Source organism: Corylus avellana, chromosome 2 (assembly GCF_965113065.1).
Source record: "Corylus avellana chromosome 2, dhCorAvel1.hap1.2, whole genome shotgun sequence".
Classification (NCBI taxonomy): domain Eukaryota; kingdom Viridiplantae; phylum Streptophyta; class Magnoliopsida; order Fagales; family Betulaceae; genus Corylus; species Corylus avellana.
In genome coordinates, this window is record NC_142491.1 from 861,061 (window position 1) to 876,006 (window position 14,946).

General features: G+C 33.5%; 2 protein-coding genes across 2 annotated transcripts; one reads left to right on the forward strand and one right to left on the reverse strand.

The window, feature by feature from the left end:
- Window positions 1–1,221: 1,221 nt before the first annotated feature.
- Window positions 1,222–6,906, reverse strand: LOC132189886 (bacterial hemolysin-like protein). Its single transcript, XM_059604710.2, has 9 exons — window positions 6,749–6,906; window positions 6,500–6,581; window positions 6,105–6,184; window positions 5,488–5,590; window positions 5,222–5,378; window positions 4,144–4,272; window positions 3,617–3,703; window positions 2,029–2,073; window positions 1,222–1,747 (listed from the first exon to the last, which is right to left on the reverse strand). Exons 1-9 carry the CDS (start codon window positions 6,852–6,854, stop codon window positions 1,607–1,609), a joined length of 930 nt encoding a protein of 309 aa, XP_059460693.2. The 5' UTR covers window positions 6,855–6,906; the 3' UTR covers window positions 1,222–1,606.
- Window positions 6,907–8,103: 1,197 nt separating this feature from the next.
- On the forward strand, window positions 8,104–14,048 carry LOC132165643 (alpha/beta-Hydrolases superfamily protein). Its single transcript, XM_059576292.2, has 13 exons — window positions 8,104–8,371; window positions 8,637–8,691; window positions 9,227–9,282; window positions 9,607–9,707; window positions 9,891–9,960; window positions 10,553–10,622; window positions 11,235–11,291; window positions 11,377–11,444; window positions 11,561–11,641; window positions 12,239–12,316; window positions 12,423–12,578; window positions 13,525–13,677; window positions 13,821–14,048. Exons 1-13 carry the CDS (start codon window positions 8,234–8,236, stop codon window positions 13,902–13,904), a joined length of 1,167 nt encoding a protein of 388 aa, XP_059432275.2. The 5' UTR covers window positions 8,104–8,233; the 3' UTR covers window positions 13,905–14,048.
- The last annotated feature ends 898 nt before the right edge of the window (window positions 14,049–14,946 follow it).

Genomic DNA, 14,946 nt, shown 5'->3' on the forward strand with positions numbered 1-14,946 from the left:
CAAGATCAAAAGACATAGGCAACTAGGCAACTATTTTTCAGGGGAAATCGTATAAGAAATTCTCCCTAGCCGTGAAATCCCTTTTGAGATTCACTTGTTCACTTGTAGAGTATCGATCCTCCATAGGCTCTCTCCTCCCTCTAATACAATAAAAAATACCCATCTTGCTCTTCATCAAAGACACAAAACCCAACGATGCCACCCAAATAGCAAAAAGAAATTTAAAGTTTTTCAAAAAGAAAGAAAGTGCCTTTGTGGTAAAGCATGTGGTTATGTGTTTTTGATTAAAGCCAGTGGTTTCGGCATCCAGTAGATGAGAAAGATGTAGGGTGCACGTGTATCTGGGTGTTTTGTTAAATGAGAAAAACGATGGGTTAGTTTCTCTTCTTTTATTCAATCATATACCTTACTTCTAGTGCTATAAATTCAGACAATGTGTCATAAGTATCAAATGTATTAATTATCTTTGTAAATATTAGATTATACGAAACTCTTGTATTTTAGTTTATCTTAAGTGTATAAACTCGACAAATTCTCTCTATAATCGTGTTTTTCCCCTATCATGTTTATAATCGAGGTAGTTATTTGTTACAAAAATCACCGGAGATAATGACTACAAGCAGATACGTAAAACACAGTTGTATCATCTTGATCAACCCTTTCATTATAATTTTCTTTTAACAAGATGGAATATTAATTAGATGTTATGCATCAAATCAGCAATCCTCATCCAAACAAAACAAACAAACAATCAAGAAAAATACTTTGGAATATTCTATAATTTAATTTAATTAAAAAAAGTTCCCAAATCTCTACCAAATATTAAACAAAAATTCAGCAGAGTTTCAACGGCAACATTCTTGAGAACAATCAAAGAGGGAGTATCTCAAATAATCGATTATGAATTTCAAAACCCATCAACTACCATTTGACAAGTTGACTACCATAAATAAAAATTTTCACTCATGAACAACTTGCATCTATGAAGCCCAAACAAGAACCAAAATTCCCTAAGAGAGTTTTCAGTTACCTTCAAGAGTTTCCAAGACAGTTTTCTAAGGGTTTTGAAGATAGAGAGCATTTATGAGAGTTTCCGAGATAGAGAGCGCTTTCAAGAGTTCCAGAGACCAAATTTTCGTGAGGTGAAACAAAATTTTCACTGAGAAGACTTTCAAAATTTTACAATAGAAAGCATAAATACAAATATTTTAACGCAACATGTCCAACCAATTGATAAATGCAATTGAAACATGTCACCCAGATTGTAAGATCGTGAAATTCTAAGGGGGCAAATTCTCGTAAGGACAAATTCCCGTAAATATGATGAGACTGTAATAGGACATGGCAAAGTTTTCCTCTCGGAAAAATTTCTTCAAATGGCAATCCTGAAGATTATCCATGTGTGGGCTACTGATCAAACGACCCATTTAATAAGCAGATGATGCACTAAAGCACAGATGGATAGTCTACTAATTTGCCACCTAGAAAATTGGAGAAAGTCCCTTCAAACTGACTTGGAGGAAAACTCTATCCCGGAGGAACTTGTCCCTTAAAAGTCGCACAATTTTCAGCAGTCTAACCCAATTTGTACGATGAGGATACAAAATCAATTCGCATTTCTCGTAGCTGTCCGGCTAAAGTAGACCAGAAATTCTGTATTACCCTCGGCACCCTTTAATGGAGACTCAATCCACCCTTTGCTGCAGAATCCAAAATTCTCTACACCCTTTATGATCTTGTCGAGAACCTGCACAGCAAATCCCCCCCAATCAGTAGCATATCTTCTTCCATTTTTCAGACTCAATGGCAATTGTGTTTTGTGACTAGTAAGAAAACAAAGAAACGGAAGGAAACTCTGAATCTTAAGAACATAAGAAAATTTCCTATGTTCACCCTTTTCAGATAACTTGATACTAGGTACTAAATCTCAAAGAGGGCCAAAAAAATTCTTATTTCCAACATATTGTTTTAGACATAGATTGCCTGCATCCTGAAAATCAAGTAAAAACCAAAGAGGCCAATGCATACCTCTTGATGGACTACAGGATCTCTCACTATCCCACCACCTCCTACCTGCAAAGAAAGTGAAATTTTAAGCTCATAAGTAAGGAGTTCATATATATTTTTGAAAAATAATGATCACTTTCTTAGCTCTGAAATATTTCTGCATACACAGCAAACCTTTTACAATCAAACATTACACTTCAATTCTTTTATCAATCAAGATACATTATATGCTACTGATACAATGTTTTAAAGAACGAGCACACAAGTTGATCTCTTGAACCTACAAATTGTCTCACTATTAGTCTAAGATCGAGTCCTATACTCTGTTTTGACGTAAAATGTTTTTTTACTATTTTCCGGGGTTTGGTACAACCGAAAACATTTTTGGTTGAAAAGAAAAACCTTACTTTTTGTCAAATGGTTTCTCTTTTTTAAAGCCATAAGCTATTTTTCGAGTTTGAGCTTCTCTTTATTGCATACACTCTCGCATTTCATTCTCCCTTGCTGCCAGAATCCTCTGCCAGCCACCGCCACCGATGTTCATTGGAAGTCGCAGGCTATTTTTTGACACCATTGTTCACCGTTGCTGATTTTTCGTATGAGCCAAATGCCGAAAATATTTTCTAATGGAAAACATTTTACGTCGAAACAAATGGAACCTTACATGAAGGCGCTAGAACCCCTAAATACCTGCCAGATAATTAATTTTTAACATTGAAAATCTGTTCCTATAGACTAAAAAGATAAAAGCCTAGGTAAATACCCTTGAATCAAGTGTATCTTTGTTATAAAACACGTACTATTATGGGACATCCTATTGCATGATAGGACTTCAGTATTCATAAAGCTGCATTTTAGGTTTGTTTTGGTGTAAGCTAACACAATGCAACAGCCTAATTCTTGAATGAGTTGAATGTTCTGTTTGTGACCTTAAAACTGTCTTTATGTTCTTTACTTGTATGGAGGGTGGATTCACTTTGCACTTCTCATTTCTCTTTCCTGGATTCTTTTTCTTTTTAAATTTTTCAATTCATAAATGTTTGAAGCCCCATGGCTTAGGTGGTAATAGATGGGAAGGCATTGGACTACCAAATCATACCAACAAAAGAATTACTTTTTGTCCTTGTGCACTTTCCCCACATTCTCTTGTGCTGGGTTACATCCCCTTGATGTCTTCTTGATGAACTTAGTACAAAAAGGACAAAAGCAAGAAAAAAAAAATTAAAAGTTGGATGTGGTTGCTGAATACCATTCTATTTAGTAACATGTCCATGTGCTTTCCCCATGTCGTGTAACACAATATAAACATTTGTGGTGAACCAATTACAGAAACCAAAACTAAGGGTGTGAACTTGCATGATTCTTCACTTGAGCATGTCAAGAATCAACCAAGCCTCACGCTGAAGCACTAGAAAGACCTCTTCTGTCTTTGTTAAGGAATTTGTATACAAAGCAAGATCTCTTTTATCAAATAATACTACACTGTTCTACACTTATACTAGAGTGGAGCACAAATACAGGACAGGAAAATGGTAAAAACATGTATAGTAGTGCTAGAAAGATTAAATATACGTAAAAGGATAGAAAAATAATAACAAAAGTTTCTTACTTGTGATCTTCGAGCTTCAAATTGAGGCTTAACCAAGGTAACTAAGCTTGCCTCCTCCTTCATCACATTGACTACAGCAGGCATGACCTGTTTATAAAGTACATAAATAAACAAAGATCTTCATATTTGAGGTGGAAACAAACCAAGAAAAAAGATCCAAAAGTTATGCAAAATGGTCAATGAACACACAGGTAACAATAACAGTAACCCTTAGGTCAAGAGTAAAGGATATATATATATTTGTGTATCATGTGAAAGAATTTATCTGTGGTACATATAATCCTTGTAATATCTAAGTATATGTTAATTATTTATAACTCCAAGGAGACAAATTGAGTACATTAGCATAGAAGTGGAACACTTCTGTCGGCTAAAGAAAATAAAAGCCTCTGAAGTTCAATCTTCAATCACACAACTACTTCAGATTCTGCCCATGCAAGTAGATAAATGAGAGGATGAAAACAACCAGTCAAAAACATCTTTAACGTAGCAACACTATGTATGTTTACCACAGTTTGAAAGCTTACCAAGAGTATTGAAATGAATGAAAGGTCCAAAGTGACCAAATCAACTTTTTGGGGGAGTTCAGAAAGGTATCTCAAATTTGTCCTTTCTATCACAGAAACACGATCATCTCGTCGAATTTTTTCAGCCACCTAAAGAAGTCAGCAGAGATTATGAATCAAGAACCATAAAGGATACAAGTGCTTTTTAAAAAAATAATAATAATAATAATAATAAAAAATTGGCCATTGGAGAATCACATTTAATACATTTTTTTTTCTGAAGTTTACAAAACGTCTGGGTTAAAAATCAAGACAAAACAGAAGCTGTTTTAACAAATATTAGATATAATTTCTCTATGGGTTCTGCAATAATGAAAGAAAGAAAAGCTTGCAAGAAAGACTACACGTTAGATTTTCTTTTGCAGGACTTGATTAATGATGGATAAACTAAAATGCTAATCTAGCCATCTTATAAGCAAATTGTTAGAATATTAATTAAGTAATTAAATTCATCATTTTCTATCAATTTAAACTTTTAGGAGAATTTATATTTAGCATGATATTAGAGCGAGGTCATGTTAAACTCCCACTTATTAAGGGAGGGTTTAAACCCACACATGAAGGTGAGTGTTAGAATTTTATTTAAATGACTAAATTTATTATTTTCTATTAACTTGAGCTTTTTAGACAATTGGTGATTTAACACAAATCAAGCAGACTAGTTCCATCTTTCTTTCGTTTGTTTATTCTTTCATTCTTGAGCACGTGAAAATTAAAAGTAAACTTTCAATGCTGCATTTAACTTACTGAACTTTTGAATTACAATAAATTAACTAAAGAACATAATCAATTAAAGCATGAAAGTTAGAAAGGCCTGAAAAGTCATTTTTCATATATGCAGCAACAAAGATTCATATCATCATGATTGGTATAAAATTGGCAGCAAATATTTCCTATCACATCTTCAATTAAAGATAATCACTTACATTTTCTTCTTTTATCTAACAATCCAAAAGTAAAAAGGGATGAGACTCTATCTCCAGAGATGTCTAGTACATATTCACCACGCAAAATATATGAAATTAGAACATTATATTACCTGCCCATAACCTACATCAACTCCGTAAACAAATGATGCACCATACTGAAGCAAGCAGTCCGTAAAACCTCCTGTGGACAACCCTGAATCAAGAGCTACTTTACCAGAAACATCAACTCCTAGCTGCTCAATAGCAGCCTCTAACTTATATCCTGCTCTGGATGAAAAAAAAAATGGAATTTTCAAATTAATAACACTCTCGCTAAAGCTACTTCAGCAATGATGTGTTAAGAGTACATGATGGGTTGCTTCCGGGGAGTAATCACCTACATACATATTTTGGAACTTCAGCCTTTATCTGCACAACAGCTTTTTCAGAGACAGGTGTTCCAGCTTTGTTCACCACCTTTCCGTCAACAAACACTTTGCCTACACCACAAATGTATCAGAAGAGAGAAAGAGAGAGAGAGAGGTCTAAAAACTAATGAAAACGACTATAGCTAACTTCTCATGTCAAATGCGCTTCTTCCCACAATGATTAAGAATGGAAGAGTCTATGTTGCATGCCAAATCAAAAAATTTCTGCATGAATGATAGCACATTCTAAGAAAAGAAGACATATACCCACAAAAAAGTGCCTAAATGAAATTGGTCGACTTAGTCCTTTGTGCAGAAAAAATACTAACTTCACCAAATTTGTGAATGAAAATGTCAATAAAATTTCACGTGTAATTATTCTACTTAACAGACAAGACCCTATCTCAACTTTCTCCACCACCAAGCAAACCTCAAGTGCAAACTTATAAAAATCAACCCTTTGATGCTTAAACTGTTGAGTGCGGGCAAATTTGATATGAAATTCTTTAGTTTTTTGGTAATCGAGATAGTAAACTGCTCAGCATTCATCATAATACATTTTATGCTATTAAAGAATATGGCTTACCTTGTAAGATCCATGATTGAATAAATGTTCGGCTGTATTGTTGAAACCTTTCAAGACATATCTCATCCAGCCTCTTTCTCCTAAACACCAAAAGAGTAGAAGATACTAAGACAAAAGAGCACATGAAAAAATAAAAGGGATTCAAGACCAATTGTCAGTATCAAAATGGCAACAAGAGCAAGTTTTTACCTTCCTTTCAGAATCAGTCTAAGCCCATCATCAATAATAAATGGTATTTCAAATAATCTATCACCAAATTGACACAATATTTTACACCATTGATTATTATTGACCTCATTTAATAATTTTATTCCCAACCCATATCATTCAAATGAGAAATTAGCTCTGAAAATCCAATTAAACCACTAAATAACAATCTTTCCAGAAATGCTTACTTCTTTGGTGGTTGAATCTTTCCAGACTTTGCAACAGCATAGCTTCTAAAGGGACTGTGAATTTGGGCTCTGACCCATCTCACTGAAAGTTAAATTTTTTCAAGAAAAACCTTAAATAAACCAAATTTATACATTAAAAAAAAAGATGGGTTTGTCAAAAACCAAATATAGTCGACAAAAATCAATTCAACAGCAAAGCAAGACAACAGACACACATGTATACACATACAAAGAGAGTATAGAGGGTACCAGAAAGCTTTTGAGAGTTGGGGTGAGATAGGAAGGACAAGCTTGGGTTGCCATTGAAACAGACTGAGAAAATGTTTATGGGAAGCTTTAAGAGCTGCAGCGCCATATTTGCCGGATTTGCTTTCTCGCTCTGTTTTCACGGCTAAGCAGGGGCAGCGCAGGGCAGAGCAGAGCACCCACCATGAGAAACTATTGATGATAAAAGATGCAGAGCATAGCCCATAAGCCCATAACATTCATTTTGGAGGCCCAGGCCTTATACAAAATGAATAAGAATTGTTATTTCTCAAATCAGTAGTGTTCTTAGAATAATTTTTTTTTTTTTTATTTGTTTATTTGGTTATAGCATTGAAATAGTTCCTAAAGTTATTAAAATTTATATTATACGATATTTTTTTCATTTATTTAACTACATATACCATTGTTTGATTTCAATTTAAAGGATTTTTAAGAATATTACAATTTTTACTACAAATTTCTTAGAAACTAACGTGACAATCTATGCAACACTTATTTACTAGTCATTAAAAAGCGGTCTACCATGTGTTAGTTTATACTACACTCATTTTTATAAAATGTAAATTATCACATGAGTTTATAAAAGTTCTATATAGGTTCCCGAGTATTTTCCATCAACATATATTATTAAGAAATTATATTTTTACTTATTTGTAGAATGAATTATATTTCTACGGCTCCTTCACTTGAGTTTATAAATATTTAATATTTAATTGGGGTTTTACTTGAATTTTATATATATATATATATATATATATATATATATATATATCTTTAAAAAAATGATTTTTGCCCCCCTCCCCAATTTTTTTTTTTTTAAATTTCGCTCCCCCAAATTAAAAGTCTTAGTTCCGCCCCTGCAAACCACTATCTCTCGGCAACTATCACATAAACATGGAGCATCATCAACAAAGCGATTAGAGCAAACCATTCAACAGCATCAAGTAAAAGGGTTGATCCGTCTCTCTAAAAAATCAAACTCATTACTCTATTTTCACTTGAGACAAACATGTTAATTTATGTATCGGAGTTCTACAGTCAAAGACCTCAAGGCCAAGGACCCTTTTTAACGCTCTTATTATTTTGCAAGTAACCCATCATTGATGAGGCTATACCAAAAACTACTCTAAACGATCCCAATTTATAATAAGAAATACCACAAATTCTCTCAGTATTCCCTTATTTACATAACAATAAAAATGTGAAAAAACAAATGAAATTAGTAATTTTCAAATAGTAAGGACTTGAGAATGCATGATCACTTTGAGAGGAATAGTAGCAGTCCACATCCATAATACACGATCGACGTGTAGCCTGCAGGTGCTCACTTTTCATAACGTAGGAGAACCAGAGAATCGATATCCGTTAAAAAACCAAACCCTCCATCTCCATGCACTAAAACCAAACAGTTCACTCTTCTCTCTCTTCTGCGTCCGACATTTATCTCAATCTCGCGCCAATACAAGCATGCCAATTCAAGCTATGCTCGCGTCCCTTTCTCCTCTGGCTCTGGGTGTAGCCTTCAGCAGCTCAACGGCTTCACAACCACAAAGAAGAAAGTTTCTTAAACTCACCTGCAAATCCAACAGCAATGATAACGACCAAGTATGCTTCTCATTTTTTATTGATTTTGCATTTATCTTTGAAGTGATCATCCGTACCGAAGTATTATTATTAACAAAATTCCATCTGGGTGAGTTTTATTTGTCCAAATTAATCAACTTTCAAAGTTTCCAGAGAAGCCCAAAGGCCTGTTATAGGATCCTAGCAATTCACCAGACCCACCTTCAACGTCTGTACATCTTTCAAACTTATTGTCTATCGCACATTCACCGACTGATTCGAGCATTTCTGTACAATATCGTGGCAGGATTATCTGATAGATGCTCCTGTTTCAGTTGGCGATGGCTTTTCCTTCAGCGGAGGTGCTATTCCTCTGTTTTTTTGTTTTAAATACACTGCTTCATTATTCCTTTCATTTGAAAATCTCATGTATTTGGCCATTTGATAACAGTTAAAATGATTGAATTATTATTTTGCATTAGTTTAAATTTTTGGAATAAGTTATAATTTAGGTTCCGTTTGGGATTGCAGTTTTAATAAGTATGATTTTAAAAATTGCGTTTTTAAAATCGTAAAGGTGTTTAGTAAATCATGTTAGAAAGTTTTTTTTTTTTGTTTTTTTTATCCAATATTTGTTATACGAAATTGTAATTTTGGTTTAAATTTGCGATTTTTTCAAATAAGCATGTAAGAACCTAACCTGTTTATAGAAATCACAAAGCTAAACGCTTTACGTTTTACAATATTTGTTAAAAACACGAGAAATTTCAATTCCAAACGCACCCATAATCATTATTATTATTATTATTATTATTATTGTCAGTGGTGGTGGTGTTTATTTCAATGTTTGTGTTTATTGTGTCTGAATTGAAAAATGTGGATGGGTGTTTTTGACAGGAAAATATTCAGACGGGCCGAGCCCATCAGATGAATGGTTTAAGCAAGGGAAGATAGTGAGTATTCTTGTTCCTTAATTGTGGCCAATTCCCTAATGCTTCTTTGTTTTTTTTTTTTTTTTTTCATTTTGGGGTTTGGATATTCAAATTTCTTTTAGGTATAATCAAAGTCCCAACATTTTTGTACCGTTGCATGCATATTCAGTGTATAAAAAGATCAATATTCTAGTATCTTTTTGGTGACCTTTTATTAAGTTATTGGTTTTGGTTGTATAGTCTGTGTATAATGGATGTTATGTTTTCCCGAATTTTTTCAATGTCCCATTTGAAATTCCATCTCCACCATGTTTAATTTATTGTTGATCATATAATTTTTCCAAGGTGAGAGCTCATCGTGTTGGTGGTTCTGGTGAGAAGGCAAAGGATCCCATTTTTGGACTTAAAATGGGAGCTGGTTCTCAGGCTGCAGTTGATTTTTTCAGGTAAATTTTGAAGTATCTTGAAGAAAATATTGCCTGATATGGAGTCATATTTGATGTGCCAGTATTTTTCAAACTGTGATTCTTCAGTGGTTTTAGGTCTCTGCAAAATGAAAAAATTAAGATTGGATTATTTGCAGGGTTTCCGATTGAAACATGCTCTCTATATATGATTTTGTGCAATAGATGGTTTTGCGTTGAAAGTGGAAGTGCTGATAATCCTTCAGTCATATTAATTCATGGTTTCCCTTCACAGGTGAGTCCTTTTTCCCTTAATTTTTTTATAAGTAATTCTTTTATCAGTCATGTATTCTAAGGAATTCCACTATCATAGAGGCATTTGACATTATATTTTGATATTTATAGGATTATAACAATATTTGTTTGAAATATGCAGTTTATTCATTTACTGTGACTATGTTTTTTTTCTTTTTTTGTTTTTTTTCCCTTTTAAGTTCAATTTTGAACTTAAAACTACTGTGATTAGCAGAATAAGGTAATTAATGATTGTATTAGGTCTTGATTCATTACCTCTGAAGCCATTGTACTGAACTCTCATTTCATATAAGACAGGAAAATAATTTCATTTATAAAAATTTGATCTCTAGACAATGTTTTAGTTCTCAGATCCTAGAGCTTCTGTCTTTGCTAAGATGCCCATTTCTTCACAGCCAGATCTATGGATATAAATATGTATTCAAATCCTTTGGTTTCTCTAGCTTTCTTTCTTCATAGTTGCTGGATACATTTACATATTGCATCTGATGCATAAATGTATGAGTATTGCAGTAAAATCAATTGTAATAGAAAATACCAATTTTACTGGCCAGACTTTTTACCATTGACAGGCTTACTCTTATCGTAAAGTTCTTCCGACACTCTCTAAGAACTATCATGCCATCGCTTTTGACTGGCTAGGTAAGTCCATAAATTTAGTTTATTGTGAATTATAGTAGAAACTGTTAAATCACATTATGTGTTAGCTTTCTGTTCTCTATGATTTCTTTCAATTGATGGTGGTTATGAGGAAATTATGGAAAATGCCTTTACTCACCCAAAAAGGAAAAATAGTAATGATGAGTGATGCCTGTTCTGGTCATAGTCCGGATAATTCGTAGAGGGGCTGTTTACAAGACTTGTGTGAGAAACTCAACAGCTGTTGATCTTTAAGGGTGGCTTGTGAAGAAAGAATATTCTAGTTATCGCTGCTATCTGCACAATATTAGTAGTTCAAAATTCTCTTGAGTTTGGCCCTAAAAAAGAATTATTTTAAGGGAATTTGGTTAAATACAATGCAAATACATTCAGCACATGCTGTCTGAAAGCTAATTTTAGTTTTAAAAGTACATCACAATTGGGCACAATTTCGTTATCTTGCTCTTTTTAGAAGAAAAAAGCATTCATTAATATTTCAATTTCTTCTTGAAAATAAATGTTGCTGCAATTGTCAGATTGCATCTTACCATGAAATAATAGTTCATCATATGCTAATTAGAGAAGTTTCCTGCCCTTTTTTCCTCTCTCCTATAGGTTTTGGATTCTCAGATAAGCCTCAACCAGGATATGGATTTGACTACACTTTGGATGGTAATTGCTTTATTAGCCTAAACGTTGGTGGATAATATATGCTTCTTGTTTACCATCTTCATAGTAAATTTCGTTATGACTGCAGAATATGTGTCTTCCTTGGAGTCTCTTATAAATGAACTTGCCCCCAACAAGGTCTCACTTGTTGTCCAGGTATATCTCTGCCTTTCCTGATTGTTAAAGCATGGATGTACCAATTAATATTACTATTTTTTTTTTTTTGTAACATGTGGCTGAAGGGTGCCTTTAATCTTTGGTGAACTTCCCAGGGCTACTTTTCTCCAGTTGTGGCTAAATATGCAATCAATCATCAGGAGAAGCTTAATCACCTAATACTACTCAATCCTCCTGTAAGCATTTCTTGAACCTTACCATTTAGCGTGGACTTTCTTTTCACTGAAAATGCTAGCATTCTGATCATAAACCATGGTGATCTATATATCATATACAGAAATCTACTCAATAGTTTTGCAATATAGCTCTGCCTTCTCTCTGATTTCTTAAAATCATTGATCTCCTTCATTGTTTCTAAAATGAATTAGTTTTCTGTATAGATTTACCCTTCCTTTCCCACTTTGGACTTTTCATGTAAAAGACATGCTCCCATTGATTTTCTCAAAGCTGCAGTTGATGAAAATGATCACCTTTAGGATTGAAGTAGGTCCCTATATGTTATGCAGGCCTTTTTCCATATCTGAAGTCAATCATAGAAATAAGCAGATTCTAGGGGGTGAGTTTAATTTAAAAGTATCTCAAGCAAAGTTGGTCTTATTTTTGGAACATGGGAGATTCTGTAATATGAACTACTCAAAGGTATCTAGTTAATGTTGTCTGTGACTGTGTGATAATGATGGTATTATGCATATTTGTAATCAACATTGTTCTGTTGGTTATTTATGGGATGATAACAACTAATGAACGTGTTTTTTTTCCTGTGGATTTTAAAGCTAACAGCCAAACATGCCAACCTTCCATCAACCTTGTCCATATTCAGCAACTTTTTGCTAGGTGAAATCTTTTCTCAGGTAGGATAGTTCTAAGATTTCTTTTTTCTTTTTTTTTTTCCTGGTGGAGAGGTTGTTTGTGGATGCACTGTTACATTATATGTTTCTTGCTTCTATGTTCAACTAGGATCCTCTAAGGGCTAGTGATAAAGCCTTGACAAGTTGTGGTCCTTATAAAATGAAGGAGGATGATGCAATGGTTTATAGAAGACCTTATCTCACATCTGGTTCGTCAGGTTTTGCATTAAATGCAATTAGCAGGGCCATGAGAAAACAGCTAAAGGTGAACTTCTTCGTATTTTCTTTTCCTTTTACTTGAATTCTCTTCGTTGTGGACCATAGTTTTTTATATTTACTATAACAGAATAAGATTGTCAAGAAAACAAGGTAAAAATGGTTCTATTTTCCCATGCTATCTAGAAATTCCAACTGGTTTTTACTCATGGATTAAGCTTTCTTGCTCCCAGAGGAACATGTTGCCATTTGAATATTTTTCTTATTGACAAATTAAATTAAGAAACAGAAGAATGAAACAAAAAAGAAAAAGGAAACAGATTGAGTAATTATTGAATTCTTTCCTTCCAAAGTAGAATAACACAAGCTTTTTTTTTTTTCTTTTCATAGGAAAAGATGTCTGCAGCTTTCTTTATCATTACCTTGAAACTTGCTGTGGAGTGCTGAATAAACAGTACCTCTTCACGGGTTAGCATCTTTATGTGAATCAAATCTATAAAGAATCAAGGATCGGTGGCTGAGGTGCAAAATGTTAATATGACCATTTAGTCCTATAGAAATATATAATAGAATATATTAAGTGAAAGAAAGAGAGCGGAAGCAGAACGAGAAAGAGGTTGATGAAGACCGTTAGTGCTACATCTTTACTATTGAAGTCTGTAAAACTGTATTACAATGAGTAATATTTATAGAGGGATTAAGGAGAGGTGAACAAGAAAACATAGGGTGTGTGATTTGGATTACCATGTCAAAAATATTACACTTGGATGTAGGAACACATGATTGTGCTACATTTTCTGTCGTGTTGATTTTTTCATACAATATTTTTATGTCTTAGAAAAGTTCTAATGGCAAACTTTCTTGTGAGTGTGTAAGAGAGAGAGAGAGAGAGATTTATGATACTTTTTTTTTCTTCTTCTTCTTCTTTTGGGAAAGATAATGAGTAGTTAATGCTTTTCCTTATCTCTGCTTTTGTCTGGTTGCCTTATTGGCAGACCCATGTGGAGGATATGCGGAAGATACTCACGGATGAAAATTGGAAAGTGAAAACTACAGTTTTCTGGGGCCAAAGGGACCGCTGGTTGAGCTATGATGGAGTTGAAGATTTCTTCAACAATTCAGACCATAAGCTTGTACAACTACCACTGGTACACACTGTTCTCTCTTCTGCATGTTCTGTGCAGAAGAATCTAGAAGCATTCTTCCCTTTGATTGTTTTATTTTCCCCTTTTTTGTTTGTATATATTTTCAGTTGTTGGGAAAAGTTGAGTTAAGTTGTTGTACTTTGCAGGCAGGGCATCATGTACAAGAAGATTGTGGTGAAGAACTTGGGCAACTCATTTCTAAGGTTATCAGTCAAAGGAGCCAAATTTGATGACACATTCTTTGAAATAAGTTAAGGATTCAGTATATGTATTCTTTGTAAGATAAAGACTCCCATTAATGCCATTAAAGATGAGCACCCATGTGTTAATGAATCATTAATAATTGAATTTGAATATGGGGCATCAATTATATATTTTCAATGTTGATTGGATCTTTGTCTATAGTTTCTCTATGTATAAAAATAATGCAATGATAAATAAATTGCCTAAGAAGACAAATAGAATTTAAATAAAAATAGCTAGATATGAACAATTATGAAAAGGAGGTATTGGAGTCAACAAACAATTCGAAATGTCCTATACTTTTAAATATTGACCTATACCATTTCTCTTAAGGATATTGTTAAATACTTTTTGAGAAATGCTTAGTCCTCATTCTCCTAATCATCTCTTAACCATTTTTTTTTTTTTTCAAATGAATTCAAATTAACCATTGAATTTGTAGGCCTACATGTGGGTTCTACATATTCAATGGTAAATTTAAAATATATATATATATATGGAGATGACTGATAGATGGTCAGACAATGAAGTCTCGCATTTCTCATACTTTTTTGGTTTACATGAGTAACAATTTTATCAAATTGCTCCCCATTTTTTCAAAAATGACAAAAACAGTCCTACTTTCAAATACTCTCAATTGGTCTTTGATTTTTTTTATTTTTTTTTTATTTTTAAGAAATACTCCTTTCAAGTACTCACATTCTTCCCGAATACTCACTTCCAAGTGTATACTGTAACAGTAAAAATTACCATTCAAAAATTCAGTAATAATTTTCACTGCTACGTCAACATCGATCATGGGATAAAAATGCGGTTTCTAATAATTCTCAGCCCGAATTTATGTGAAATTGTGCCAATGCTCGTCCACCCATCTTAATATACATCAAGAAACAGAAAAAAGACAAGTCAAGATATATTCCTTTGGCTTTAAAGTAGAATCCATTAAAAATTCACTCCCGGACACAAGTAAACCTACAAAACAAAGGAAATACTGGCCATCATTGCATGCATAATGCATTGAATGCTATA

Coding starts and splice junctions, on each gene's coding strand:
- LOC132165643 (XM_059576292.2), top strand. CDS start 8,234: ATGCCAATTCAAGCTATGCTCGCGTCCCTTTCTCCTCTGGCTCTGGGT. Junction 9,961..10,552: donor TTCATGGTTTCCCTTCACAG/GTGAGTCCTTTT, acceptor TACCATTGACAG/GCTTACTCTTATCGTAAAGT. Junction 11,292..11,376: donor ATTTGACTACACTTTGGATG/GTAATTGCTTTA, acceptor TTATGACTGCAG/AATATGTGTCTTCCTTGGAG.
- LOC132189886 (XM_059604710.2), bottom strand. CDS start 6,854: ATGGCGCTGCAGCTCTTAAAGCTTCCCATAAACATTTTCTCAGTCTGT. Junction 6,185..6,499: donor AAGATTCAACCACCAAAGAA/GTAAGCATTTCT, acceptor TTTGGTGTTTAG/GAGAAAGAGGCTGGATGAGA. Junction 1,748..2,028: donor ATCCTGTAGTCCATCAAGAG/GTATGCATTGGC, acceptor TTTGCTGTGCAG/GTTCTCGACAAGATCATAAA.